General features: G+C 42.9%; 1 protein-coding gene across 1 annotated transcript in view; it reads left to right on the top strand.

Moving 5' to 3' along the window:
* The window catches only part of FAF1 (Fas associated factor 1), a 330141-nt gene that overhangs the window by 215076 nt on the left and 100424 nt on the right, over nucleotides 1-14641 (top strand). The window contains exon 14 of the mRNA XM_075320555.1: nucleotides 9547-9683. Within this exon, the coding sequence (XP_075176670.1) occupies nucleotides 9547-9683 (137 nt within the window). The remainder of the gene's footprint in view (nucleotides 1-9546; nucleotides 9684-14641) is intronic.

Raw genomic sequence — 14641 nt, 5'->3', positions numbered from 1 at the left:
TATAGAAAAAGCATATAGAAAAATGTATTGTATTCTCTCAGAACTATACTACAACTCTAATTGGTTATTTTCTCATATTATTACTAATATTATTACATCTGCTACATATTAGTAGAGGGTCTTTAAGACCGGGAATAACCCTTTAAGTTTAAAAAAAAAACAACAACACAAAAGCCCTCAAATGGACAGCTCCTTCAAGCTTCTTGGTAACCTAGTCTACAAGATACTCCTGGCTATGTTTGTCATTTATCGAAATTCCCATGAAAAAATATGGAGATGGACAAACATACATAGAGAGTGGGAACCAATCTAAAAGTGTGGGACCCGCTACCCATTTCATAAAACAAGAAAATTAAAAAAAAAAAAAAAAAAGTATGGTAGCAAAGGAAGGATAGGAAAATAATATGGAAACGTAGTTGCTGGAGGAAGCACTGGTGCAAATTACTGCTGAACATGGAGTTGCTCAACTATCAGCAATAATGGGGGCAGCAGGGTGTACTCTAATTACACATAGGCTGCTGTAAAGTGCCAATCTTGTGGCTACGTGTAGTGCACCATCCTAGGTAACAACTATAGGTGAGTACATTGATTTCTAGGATCTGAGCCCGGCAGCCTCCATGGCAGTTGGACAGAAATGTTGTGAATCGCCTCCTACCTGCTGCCATCCCCGGTGCCTCCTCTAGTTATGCATGTGTCACATCGAAACTATGATGTCATCAAGGCCTACAAATAAGAAGATGCGCCAAGGAGTCCAGTAAGAAGCAGGCGGTTCATGGGGTTCCTGCTGGGCGGCCTCGGACATTTGACGTTGCTGCTGGACCCCCCCCCCAGTCGTGCAAATCAATCCTCTCATTTCTGCTGTTGGTCACACCCGTACTTTACTGGACAGCATGGTGGCTCAGTGGTTAGCGCTATGGGAGTCCTTGGTTCAAATCCCCACCAAGGACGCAGTTTGCCTTTGTGATGTTGGGGCACAATAGTCTGTTGGTCCTATTTGGGGTATATTTTAAACCTCCTCTTTCAGCGCTTCTGATCTAATAATCTCCAGTAGCACCACTTATTTTGGGCACACTTTTTATACACTTCCTATGGAGCTTAATAGTAACTATGTCTTCAATCAGCTCCCCCTAGTGGCGGCTGCAAAATTTAATTTTCTATTTTTGGAGCTTTTTTTTTTTTTTTTTTAAAAAATAATCCGCTGTAACCCTTATAAAGATGTGCAAGGTTCATTAGGCAAAAATTTCATTTCCTGTAGTGTTCTCTGTTATCAGCCCACCAGCTCAGGTACAAATATATATCCCCCTCCCCCTCTGTTGTTTTCGGTCGCAGTCACAACAACGCTGCATATCCAGTAATGACTGTTTTGTGACACAAGCGTTTACTGAACTTCTGTGCAATGGATTTTAGTAACATTTTTGCAACTGTCAATTAATGAGCAGACGTAGAAAGCTGAAGCCCCCCTTTGTAGAAATGCCTGCCACGTTTCTTTATCCCACTAAATATTTGTATAATTGAGGGAGACGCAGGAATGGCGGGGTGCCGGCCGCTCTGTGCCGGGTACAATGCGCCTCCCTCTGCACATAGGCGGAGACCTGGATAATCCAGATCCTGCATTCAGCCCCGCTCCATACTGCGACATCTGGCTCCTTTGATGCTCTCCGCGGGCCCTTGTGTCGCTGGACCTGACCCATGTTATTGCTGAGCTCTGTCTAGTCTATGTATGACCTCTATGTAGTGATCAGCGCCATTCTCTGAAATATCACTCACATTCTTTTTTTTTTTTTTTCTTTTTTATTGCAAAAAAGGAAACCAAATCAAAGGCAAAAGTTTTATTTGTAATTCCTTTTCTCAGTATCAGAAAATAAATAAAATGCACGACACAAAATGAAATTTAATTTTTTTTATTTTTTTAATTTCTCTTCTCCGTATCAAAAAAAATAAATATACTGCACTACACGAGAAAAAAAATCATTACATTTATATTCTATATTATGGTGCATTAGGAAACGTTGACCAGCTAGCGACAGATGTGACTGCGCAGGACTTGCTTTAGAGCTGTTTACATTACTTTTAACTTTTTTTTTTTTCCCATATATTAGATCAGGGGTGGGCAATTAAACTTCCAGTGCTGCTAAGTGATGGGTAAGGGTCTAAGTCAACGCAGGTCCGGTGCAAACTGCGCCCAAAAAGACTGATGCCACCAGCACCAAAGCTTAGTTAGGCTGCTTTCACACATCCGGTTTTTGCAGTGCGGCACAATCCGGCTCTTTGCAGAAAAAACGCAACCGTTTTTTTCCGCATAGACTTACATTAGTGCCGTATTATGCCGCATGGCCTTGCATTCGGTCCGGTTTTTGCCGCATGGCCTTGCATTCGGTCCGTTTTTTGCCGGATGGCCTTGCATTCGGTCCGGTTTTTGCCGGATGCGGCATATTTAGCCCATGCAGCGGCCAGATGGATCATTGCCTGGCACATTTTTTTGTCCGGCAAAAAAAAACGCATCACGCCGCATCCGGCCGATGCGGCGCTTTTTCCAATGCATTCCTATGGACGCCGGATGCGGAAAAAACCGCATCCGGCCGCCGCATGCGTTTTTTTGCACTGCGCATGCCCAGTAGCGTGCCGCAACCGGCAAAAAACGGACGGGCCGCATGTAAAAACTTATGCAAAGGATCCATTTTTTTCGCCGCATCTGTTGCATATGTTTTAGAGCTGGATTTAGCCGCACCGCTCAAACCGGAGGTGTGAAAGCAGCCATACAATCAATTTCCCACCCCTGGACGCTCCCTGTCCGCAAATTTTGCTAGGTTGGTTTTAGATGTCTTGGACCTATATATAAATTTACATTTATTCTATTACATTATATATACAGTATATATATCTTATGTATGTGTATATATAATACTGTGTGTGTGTGTGTGTGTGTGTGTGTGTGTGTGTGTGTGTGTATGTATGTATATATATATATATATATATATATATATATATATATATATATATATATATATATATATATATGTGTGTGTATAATGTATATGTGTGTGTGTGTGTATATACATGTATATATATATGTGTGTGTGTGTATATATATATAATATAAAAAATTAGCTTGTTAATATCAGTCATTTAATGACAAAATAAGGAAAGAGCATACAAAATGGATTAGGTGGGAGTAAGGTAGTGGTTACCAGCGCCAGTGGGGGTCCCATTTTACTCTTTAAGGTCCCTGTTTTATTTTACAAGGAGACCCCATCCCTATATACATCCCTGAACTAAATGGTGAGATAAAATAAGAAAAATAGGATAAAGTAGTCTTTACTTGTTCTCCAGTTGCATGTCAGTAATGCCGCCATGCTTGTCACCGCTGATACTGAGCAGGACACTTGGCATTGGAATATATAATTTACATAGTTCTGATTATGTTCAGCTTTTGTCATGCTCAGTTGGAGTGGACAAGGCCTTTTCATCGGCATTCTACCAGCATTATATGTTCAGGAACTTCCTTTTTGTTGTCGTTCTGCCAGCATTATATGTTCAGGATCTTCCTTTCTTTCACTTGCATGCTCTTACAGATTCTTTCCATTGGCATTCTGCCAGCATTATATGTTCAGGAACTTCCTTTCTTTCACTTGCATGCTCTTACAGATTCTTTCCATTAGCATTCTGCCAGCATTATATGTTCAGGAACTTCCTTTCTTTCACTTGCATGCTCTTACAGATTCTTTCCATTGGAATTCTGCCAGTATTATATGTTTAGGAACTTCCTTTCTTTCACTTCCATGCTCTTACAGATTCTTTCCATTAGCATTCTGCGAGTATTATATGTTCAGGAACTTCCTTTCTTTCACTTGCATGCTCTTACAGATTCTTTCCATTAGCATTCTGCCAGCATTATATGTTCAGGAACTTCCTTTCTTTCACTTGCATGCTCTTACAGATTCTTTCCATTGGCATTCTGCCAGTATTATATGTTTAGGAACTTCCTTTCTTTCACTTCCATGCTCTTACAGATTCTTTCCATTAGCATTCTGCGAGTATTATATGTTCAGGAACTTCTTTTCTTTCACTTGCATGCTCTTATAAATTCTTTCCATTGGCATTCTACTAGCATTCTATGTTCAGGAACTTCCTTTCTTTCACTTCCATGCTCTTACAGATTCTTTCCATTAGCATTCTGCCAGCATTATATGTTCAGGAACTTCCTTTCTTTCACTTGCATACTCTTACAGATTCTTTCCATTAGCATTCTGCCAGCATTATATGTTCAGGAACTTCCTTTCTTTCACTTGCATGCTCTTATAGATTCTTTCCATTAGCATTCTGCCAGCATTATATGTTCAGGAACTTCCTTTCTTTCACTTGCATGCTCTTATAGATTCTTTCCATTAGCATTCTGCCAGCATTATATGTTCAGGAACTTCTTTTCTTTCACTTGCATGCTCTTAAAAATTCTTTCCATTGGCATTCTACTAGCATTCTATGTTCAGGAACTTCCTTTCTTTCACTTGCATGCTCTTACAGATTCTTTCCATTAGCATTCTGCCAGCATTATATGTTCAGGAACTTCCTTTCTTTCACTTGCATGCTCTTATAGATTCTTTCCATTAGCATTCTGCCAGCATTATATGTTCAGGAACTTCCTTTCTTTCACTTGCATGCTCTTATAGATTCTTTCCATTGGCATTCTACTAGCATTCTGCCAGCATTATATGTTCAAGAACTTCCTTTCTTTCACTTCCATGCTCTTGCGAATTTGAAAAATTGTCAGACAGGAGAGCAAGCGTAAACAGATACAGACTGAGCTGAAGATTAGGCCTTATGTGTATCTCATCATCTCTGCTGCTAAAGACAGATTATTCCTGACAGTAGGCAGTCGACCGCCCCTTACCTGACTGCATTCATGTCTCTTCTTTTGATTGGCCGGGCTGACGCACATGTGATATAATAAAACTGACCCTGGATGCTGACAGGTAGGTGGCTCATGTACAAAGACCATAGATTCATGATTTGGCCTATAGGATTGGTCCTGCAAATTGATCAGCACCAGCGCCATCAGGGACCCTATTTGGTGGAGAATTGGTGGGGTGGGGGAGGGGGTTGGGGGGGAGTCCAATAACCACCATTTTTACCCTAGCAGTGGCCTGGATCCATTTTGACCTCCCATTTCGGCACCTGATCATGCCGCCTTTAACCATCAAGGCCATCATAGACTTCTTATGCAGTTTATCTGTTTATGCACCAATTTACCTAAAAAATGAAGTTCATCATCAGGGGTTAATAGAGCATTAACAATGCATTATTATACTCCGCTCATCATTAATTAGTCATGTCATCCTCTCCACTCCTTCCTACATTGATATTCTCTGACATTAGGGGAAGAAAAAAAAAAGAAAAAAAACACTCAATTTAAATTATGTTTCATGAAAATAATTAAGTATTAATAGACTTCATTCAGTGGCGAGTTCTCAGAAATTTCCACTGTTTTGCCTTTTCTGACCCGTGTTATTAAAACTCTATTATTTTTACAGACTTTATTAAATTGGATCTTATTAAAGCATTCCATATTTGCATTTGGTCTTTCATAATTCATTATTATTATGACATTTACTTTTACCTTCAGATCTGAAAACATATCATAAGCTACCCTTTTCTCTTGAAAGAAATGCTAATTTCACACAGTCCTCTAATGGAAGTGAAAAGCTTTATCAGTTTTTTCATTTATTCCAGATCATGGTAAGAATACTAATGCTCGGCTTTTATATGCAAATCTGGAAGTGCACTTTTTTTTTTTTTTCCTTTTTTGGTCAAAAAAGCTTTTATTTAAACATTTTATATATGTAAAATATATGGAGTTGAAAGAAGTGTCCGGGCATTGTGTATGACGCCACTACAAGGTTAACGAGCTAAAGTTCTTATATTGTGTTTACGGAGTCGGCAAAATGTTTCCTTCCATATTTCTGTTTTCCGCTAATTTCTACAATGACACATCTATATATTGTAGTGTCCAGCACCGGACATCGCGGCTGCGCTTTATAAGAGAGCCATGTGCAGCGATACCCGAGCCATTTTTTATTCAGATCCCAATGACTTGTATTGTGGTCTGTGAGTCTTTTGGTTGTTTTTTTGTTTTTTGTTTTCTTTTTAACCGTATATTTGAGTATAAGCAAAGGCCCCTAATTTTACAAAAAAAAAAACTGGGAAAACTTATTGACTTTAGTATAAACCTAGGGAGGGAAATGCAACAGCTACTGGTAAATTTCAAAAATAAAAATAGAAACCAATAAAATGTAATGTGCCCCATCCTTGTCTCCTGTAGTAATGTGCCCCATCCTTATCTCCTGTAGTAATATGCCTCATCCTTGTCTCCTGTAGTAATGTGCCCCATCCTTGTCTCCTGTAGTAATGTGCCCCATCCTTGTCTCTTGTAGTAATGTGCCCCATCCTTGTCTCCTGTAGTAATATGCCTCATCCTTGTCTCCTGTAGTAATGTGCCCCATCCTTGTCTCCTGTAGTAATGTGCCCCATCCTTGTCTCCTGTAGTAATGTGCCCCATCCTTGTCTCTTGTAGTAATGTGCCCCATCCTTGTCTCCTGTAATAATGTCCCCCATCCTTGTCTCCTGTAGTAATGTGCCCCATCCTTGTCTCCTGTAATAATGTGCCCCATCCTTGTCTCCTGTAGTAATGTCCCCCATCCTTGTCTCCTGAAGTAATTTGCCCCATCCTGTAGCAATGTGCCCATTTTTGTGACCCATCCTGTAGTTATGTGCCCCATCTTTGTGCCCTCATTCTGTAGTTATGTGCCCCATCCTGTAGTTATGTGCCCCATCCTGTTGTAATGTGCGCCATCCTTGTGCCCCCATCCTGTAGTAATGTGCCCATCCTTGTGCCCCATCCTGTAGTTATGTGCCCATCCTTGTGCCCCATCCTGTAGTTATGTGCCCCATCCTTGTGCCCCATTCTGTAGTAATGTACCCCATCTTTGTGCCCTCATTCTGTAGTTATGTGCCCATCCTTATGCCCTCATTCTGTAGTAATGTGCCCATCCTTTAATAATGTCCTCATTCCAGTCCCTTTCATATCCCCTATTATGCCCTTGTTCACATACACAAAAAAATAATATTCTCACCTGTCCTTCGCTCCTGCGGTGTCCGCTTACCTGTTTCTTGCAGATCGCACATAGACTACTCCATGATCGCGTCCGGTGCACGGGGCTGCCACTGCTGACTGCCGTCATCGCTTTACTGCAGTTGAATGCTTTGCTGCAGTTGAATGCTTTGCGCCGCCACAAAGCATTCAACTGAAGTAAATCGATGCCAGCAGTGGCAGCCCCGTGCACCGGACGCAATCATGGAGTGGTTTATGTCCCTGCGTTCTGCAAAAAGCAGGTAAGAGGACACTGCAGGAACAGAGGACAGGTGACAATGTTTTGTGGCAACTTCACTTGAGAATAAACTGGGGGGGGCTTTTTCAGCATAAAAAAAATGGGCTGAAAAACCCGGCTAATACTCGAGTATATATGGTACTTTGACACTACACACTTGGCTATTTTTGTCCTCAAAAATAACAGAACCTCCGACAATAGGAAAATGTTAATGACGCCCTTCTCATTTCGGCAAATTATGTTTGAGCCTTAGTACAATATGTGTCAAAAATCACATTATTGCCTTTTTTATCATTTGATTCTCTCCAATCACTGCCCCTACGTATTGATATGATATAAGTGTCTAATTCGTTGGGGAGCCACCTCTATTAACCAAAGTAGTTTGGCAGTTAATTAGGTATTCACATGGATTGGTCCCTTTAAAGGAAATCTGTCACCTGGTTTTTGCCACCAAATCTGAGCACAGCATAATGTAGGGACAGAGATCCTGATTCCAGTGATATGTCACTTACTTTGGCTGCTTAGTGCAGTTTTGATAAAATCACTGATTAGTCAGCAGTAGATTATCATTACAGGACTACTTGGCGTGCTGCAGGTAGTCCAGCATATTCATGAGCTCTTTATAACTGCTAGATCTGCAACAGAGTAAACATTGATTTTATCAAAATGACAGCAAACAGCTCAGTAAGTGACACATCACTGGAATCAGGGTCTCTGTCTCTACATTATGCTGCTCTCAGATGGAGGAGCAAAAACCTGGTGACAGATTCCCTTTAAAGTTTCTACACAAAGAAGCCTTGTGTTTCAGGTGAGCATTAAGACATCCACATTTGTCTCTCTAACTCAGATGTTGCCAATAAACCTATCAGAAGCTTCCAAAGACATGACGGCATCATATGGGCGGTCCCTTATTGTTTAAAGGCATAGCACTCTGTGTATGTAAACTTTTGACTTTGCAGAAAGTAATAAAAATACCTTAAAACATTCTTTCTCATTTTCTCATTATTCCGGCATTTGGCAAATATAAATAATTTTGGTTCCTAATTGACCTAAAACTGGAAAGGTTTATTGTGATTTCATGTCTGATGGTGAGAAAAACTTGCAGATGTGTCTTTATAGAGAGCAGAGGGAAAAAACCTGCAGATGTGTCTTTATACAGCGCGGAGGGAAAAAACCTGCAGATATGTCTGTATAGAGAGCGGAGGTAAAAACCTGCAGATGTGTCTTTATAGAGAGCTGAGGGAAAAACCTGCAGATGTGTCTGTATAGAGAGCGGAGGGAAAAACCTGCAGATGTGTCTTTATAGAGAGCGGAGGGAAAAACCTGCAGATGTGTCTGTATAGAGAGCGGAGGGAAAAACCTGCAGATGTGTCTTTATAGAGAGCGGAGGTAAAAACCTGCAGATGTGTCTTTATGAGAACAGAGGGAAAAACCTGCAGATGTGTTTTGTTTTTATAGAGAGTGGTGGGGGGGGGAACTTGTAGATGTGTCTGTATAGAGAGCGGAGGGAAAACCTGCAGATGTATCTGTATAGGGAGCGGAGGGAAAAACCTGCAGATGTGTCTTTATAGAGAGCAGAGGGAAAAAACCTGTAGATGTGTCTGTATGGAGAGCGGAGGGAAAACCTTGCAGATTTGTCTGTATAGAGAGTGGAGGGAAAAACCTGCAGATGTGTCCGTATAGAGAGTGGAGGGAAAAACCTGCAGATGTGTCTGTATAGTGAACAGAGGGAAAAACCTGCAGATGTGTCTGCATAGAGAGCGGAGGGAAAACCTGGAGATGTGTCTGTATAGAGAGCAAAGGGAAAACCTGCAGATGTGTCTGTATAGAGAGCAAAGGGAAAACCTGCAGATGTGTCTTTATAGAGAGCGGAGGGAAAAACCTGCAGATGTGTCTGTACAGAGAGTGGAGGGGAAAACCTGCAGATGTGTCTGTACAGAGAGTGGAGGGAAAAACCTGCAGATGTGCCTTTATAGAGAGTGGAGGGAAAAACCTGCAGATGTCTGTATAGAGAGTAGAGGGAAAAACCTGCAGATGTGTCTGTATAGAGAGCGAAGGGGAAAACCTGCAGATGTGTCTGTTTACAATGTATGTAAACCTCTGGTTTCAGTTGTACATGGCGAGTTCCTCGCAGGGTTTCTTATGTTTTTCTGTTTATCGGCAGGTTCCTTACGCTGTGTACTCGGCATTTTGGGAGCGTGGTAGCACAGACCATCCGGACACAGAAGACCGATCAGTTTCCACTTTTTCTAATCATAATGGGGAAAAGATCATCCAATGAAGTCCTGAATGTAATCCAAGGTAAAGTAGAGTATAGTGTCGCCTGACCGTGCATTTGTGTATTCTGCTCTTTATATATACTAATGCCATAGAAAATCTGTATATTACTAACCATTGTAATGCTCTATGTGAAGCTTGTACATTTTGTATCGCTGTAATGTTGGCGTCGTTCTGTTTGTTGCATCCTATGTTATATACGAGAACGCAACGTCCAGAATATATTGAATAATAATGAGTAAGAGATTGATTATCTTAAAAAAATTCTTTGAAACGTTGTGGGCCATCCGATCTTAACTTTTATGTTTTAAGGGAATCCGTTAGCGCTCCTGACAACTTAGTTTTAGACTTCACGACATAATTTTTGAGCATCATTTCTCACAACGCTGCATTGTGCCATTCCTTTGTTGAGCTTTGTGCGCACACTGTTTTTTTTTCCCCGCGTTTTTCTGGGTGTAGTTTTGTTTCCAAAACTGCATGCATTTCCTTCCCCAGCAAAGTCTGAGATTTCATTTTTGCTGTGCGCACGTTGCAGTTTTTTTTTTGGCTGCATCTAATTTTTTTTGCGTTTTTGTCCCTGCGTTTCGGAGGAGTGGAAGATCAATCAGGGTCGGTAAGGGATTGATCCCTGGTATCTGGCCAAAGGGGTAGGAGCAAGCACTTCATACTCACCGATCACTGGCGCGGCTGTCACACTGCTTCTGCTGCCTCTCATTCTTCTTCCCGGGATGCTCATTAGGCTCATACATTTTCATTTCTTCTCCCGCCCACCGGCAGCTGTGATTGGTTGCAGTGAGACAAGCCCCCAGCCTGAGTAACAGCGTGTCTGAGGCTTCCAATCACAGACGCCGGGGGGCGGGTCTGTATCGTACAGTAAAATAAATAAATGAAAAAAATTGGCATAGGATTCCCCCATATTATGATACCAGCACAGGTAAAGCCCGAGAGCTGGGGGGGCTGGTATTCTCAGGCTGGGGATACCAATGGATATGGGCACCCTCCCACTAAAAATATTAGCCAGCAGCCGCCCAAAATTTCCACAATCATTAGATGCGACAGTCCCGACACTTTACCCAGCTCTTCCCAATTGCCCTGGTGCAATGGCTATCTGGATGATGAGGGAATTAATGGCAGACCACAGTAGCCACTAAGTGCTAGATTAGTGATAGCAGGCATCTATGAGACTCCCCATCACTAATCTGTAAGTGAAAGTAAATAAACACAAACACCGATAAAAGACAAAAAAGCCCCCTCTTTCACCACTTTATTAACCCCCCCAGAAAACACCCCTGCAGGTCCAACGTAATCCACACGAGGTCCACGACGTTTCCACCACTCCTACATCTAAAGCTCACAGTGAGCGCCATAGAACATGACTGCCAGCTGTGAGCTCCACGCAACATCTGACGTGAGCCGCACGGTCAGCAATGACGTCACTCAGGTTACCCACAGCCACAGCTGGAGTCCACCGGCTGTGACAGGAAATTACCCAAATCACTGAAGTGAGCCGCGCTGTCAGTGGTGATGTCACTCAGGTGATATGCGGTCACAGCTGAAGTCCTCCACTTGTGACAGCAAATCACCCGAGTGACAGTCACCGCTGTTCGCGCAGCTCACTTCAGTCACTCGGGTGAGTTGCTGTCACAGCTGGTGGCCTCCAGCTGTGGCTGTGGGTAACCTGAGTGACGCCACCGCCGACCACGCGGCTCACTTCAGTTGTTGCATAGAGCTCACAGTGGGCAGTCATGTTCTATGGCGCTCGCTGTGAGCTTCAGATGTGGCGATTTTGCGGTGGATGCATTTTTGGGGCCAAAAAACATGCATCTTTGTGGTTACCACAAAGATGCAAAGTGCGCACATAGCCTTATTCCTCCTAGACATGAAAAAGTAATATTTCGGTGCTACCAAAAGTGGGCGTGCCCCTAAATGATCCAATCAGTGCTAAGAAGATTACAGTCTGTAGACACCTTCCCCTGCGACGCCGACAAGGAGGGGATGGTACACTCAGTTATTCCTAAAACTCCAGGAGGCATGACAGAGGACAGCAGATATTTCAGAATTGGTATTTTATGGGCAGTGCAAGTGGTTTTTTTGTTTTTTTGTTTTTTTTTAATACATCAGACATTCCAGGGTTTTCTTGTCCGATTTCTTTCAAAAATGTAATGTTATCATCAGTCGAATCTCCTTCCTTCCGTTGACCGTGTCTCCTGCTGCCTCCTCTTCTGGTCTGGTCTGCATGTGACTTCTGTAGCCAATCAGTGGCCGCAGTGTTTGGCTGCAGCAACTGGATGAGAAGAGGAGACCGATGGGAGACAAGTCTAATGGGATAAACGAATGTCGGGGGACCAATAGGTGAGCATATTTTATTTATTTTTTACTTTTTTTTTTTTTTTTTCCCTTTAAGTTTTCTGACCACACTTGGAGCCATGTGTATCTCAAAGGGCAAAAAGAACAAACTTTCAGTTGAACACATTTGGATAATTATAAAAACTGTTGTAAGAGCTTTGTAGAATAAAACGAAGTATATAAATGTATTACTTTAATTTTTACACTCATGACTTGAAATTAACCAAACTATAGCCATATAGTAAACCACCAGCAGAATTATGACACTACAACCCCCTGTCTGCAAAAGTGGGCCGACGTATAGGATGTTATAAACAGTGCCCCGATTACATTTCTGAACTGCATTTTCTTATAAAAATCGCATCTGACAGGGGATGGAAGGGGACAGAAACACAGTTACACAGGGGAGTATTGAGAAAAGGCAGAAGGCAACACCCACTGGACCCTGAACTTGCAGCTCCACATGCAGCATAGTTACACAGGGCAATATAGAGAGAAGGAAGGAGGGAACACCCACTGGATCCTGAACTTGCAGCTCCACATGCCGCATAGTTACACAGGGCAATATAGAGAGAAGGAAGGAGGGAACACCCTCTGGACCCTGAACTTGCAGCTCCACATGCAGCATAGTTACACAGGGCAATATAGAGAGAAGGAAGGAGGGAACACCCACTGGATCCTGAACTTGCAGCTCCACATGCCGCATAGTTACACAGGGCAATATAGAGAGAAGGAAGGAGGGAACACCCACTGGACCCTGAACTTGCAGCTCCACATGCCGCATAGTTACACAGGGCAATATAGAGAGAAGGAAGGAGGGAACACCCTCTGGACCCTGAACTTGCAGCTCCACATGCCGCATAGTTACACAGGGCAATATAGAGAGAAGGAAGGAGGGAACACCCACTGGACCCTGAACTTGCAGCTCCACATGCCGCATAGTTACACAGGGCAATATAGAGAGAAGGAAGGAGGGAACACCCACTGGACCCTGAACTTGCAGCTCCACATGCCGCATAGTTACACAGGGATGTATTGAGAGAAGGAAGAAGGGAACACCCACTGGACCCTGAACTTGAAGCTCCACATGGCGCACAGTTACACAGGGCAATATAGAGAGAAGGAAGGAGGGGAACACCCACTGGACCCTGAACTTGCAGCTCCACATGCCACATAGTTATACAGGGCAATGTAGAGAGAAGGAAGGAGGGAACACCCACTGGACCCTGAACTTGCAGCTCCACATGCCGCATAGTTACACAGGGATGTATTGAGAGAAGGAAGGAGGGAACACCCACTGGACCCTGAACTTGCAGCTCCACATGCCGCATAGTTACACAGGGAAATATAGAGAGAAGGAAGGAGGGAACACCCTCTGGACCCTGAACTTGCAGCTCCACATGCCGCATAGTTACACAGGGCAATATAGAGAGAAGGAAGGAGGGAACACCCACTGGACCCTGAACTTGCAGCTCCACATGCCGCATAGTTACACAGGGATGTATTGAGAGAAGGAAGGAGGGAACACCCACTGGACCCTGAACTTGAAGCTCCACATGGCGCACAGTTACACAGGGCAATATAGAGAGAAGGAAGGAGGGGAACACCCACTGGACCCTGAACTTGCAGCTCCACATGCCACATAGTTACACAGGGCAATATAGAGAGAAGGAAGGAGGGAACACCCACTGGACCCTGAACTTGCATCTCCACATGCCGCATAGTTACACAGGGCAATATAGAGAGAAGGAAGGAGGGAACACCCTCTGGACCCTGAACTTGCAGCTCCACATGCCGCATAGTTACACAGGGCAATATAGAGAGAAGGAAGGAGGGAACACCCACTGGACCCTGAACTTGCAGCTCCACATGCCGCATAGTTACACAGGGCAATATAGAGAGAAGGAAGGAGGGAACACCCTCTGGACCCTGAACTTGCAGCTCCACATGCCGCATAGTTACACAGGGCAATATAGAGAGAAGGAAGGAGGGAACACCCACTGGACCCTGAACTTGCAGCTCCACATGCTGCATAGTTACACAGGGCAATATAGAGAGAAGGAAGGAGGGAACACCCACTGGACCCTCAACTTCCAGCTCTATATTCTGGCCTTCTAAAGAAAGCAATAACATAAAGGGTTACCTGCCAATAACATAGTGCAATTTTAAGCCTCAAAAGGCAGATCCATGGTGCACATATGCATTAATGAAGTCCTTTTGAAACAACCTTAAAGTTCTAATCCAGCCTTTCTATTGTTATTGGTATTAATCTATCCCTCCCCTATATTTAATGCATGACCTGTGTAATTAAATTAAAAAAAAAGGTTGATCTTTCTGTATCTCTCTCCACTAATCTGTGAAATGAAATCCCTTCATGCATGCTTAAGTTACATAACCTTTGAAGAAGTAGGAAATGTCACCACAAAATTAACATTTAAAACTGAAATAATTCTTCTTTCCCTGACCTCGCTGACTTAGCACCTAAGTAATTATCCCTTTTGGCTTTCCAAGAATCCTACGGTTGATTAGACTTTAACTCAAAAATGATTTACCGTGTTGCTTCTTCCTCCAGAGTCTGTGCCATAGAGGAGAAGTTCTGTGCACCTTGCAAGGGCTACGATAGTTTATCAGCTTGA

The sequence above is a fragment of the Anomaloglossus baeobatrachus genome, chromosome 8 (assembly GCF_048569485.1).
Source record: "Anomaloglossus baeobatrachus isolate aAnoBae1 chromosome 8, aAnoBae1.hap1, whole genome shotgun sequence".
NCBI classification, from domain to species: Eukaryota; Metazoa; Chordata; class Amphibia; order Anura; family Aromobatidae; genus Anomaloglossus; species Anomaloglossus baeobatrachus.
The sequence above is the reverse complement of the archived record's forward strand: the minus strand, read 5'-3'. Positions and strand labels throughout refer to the sequence as shown.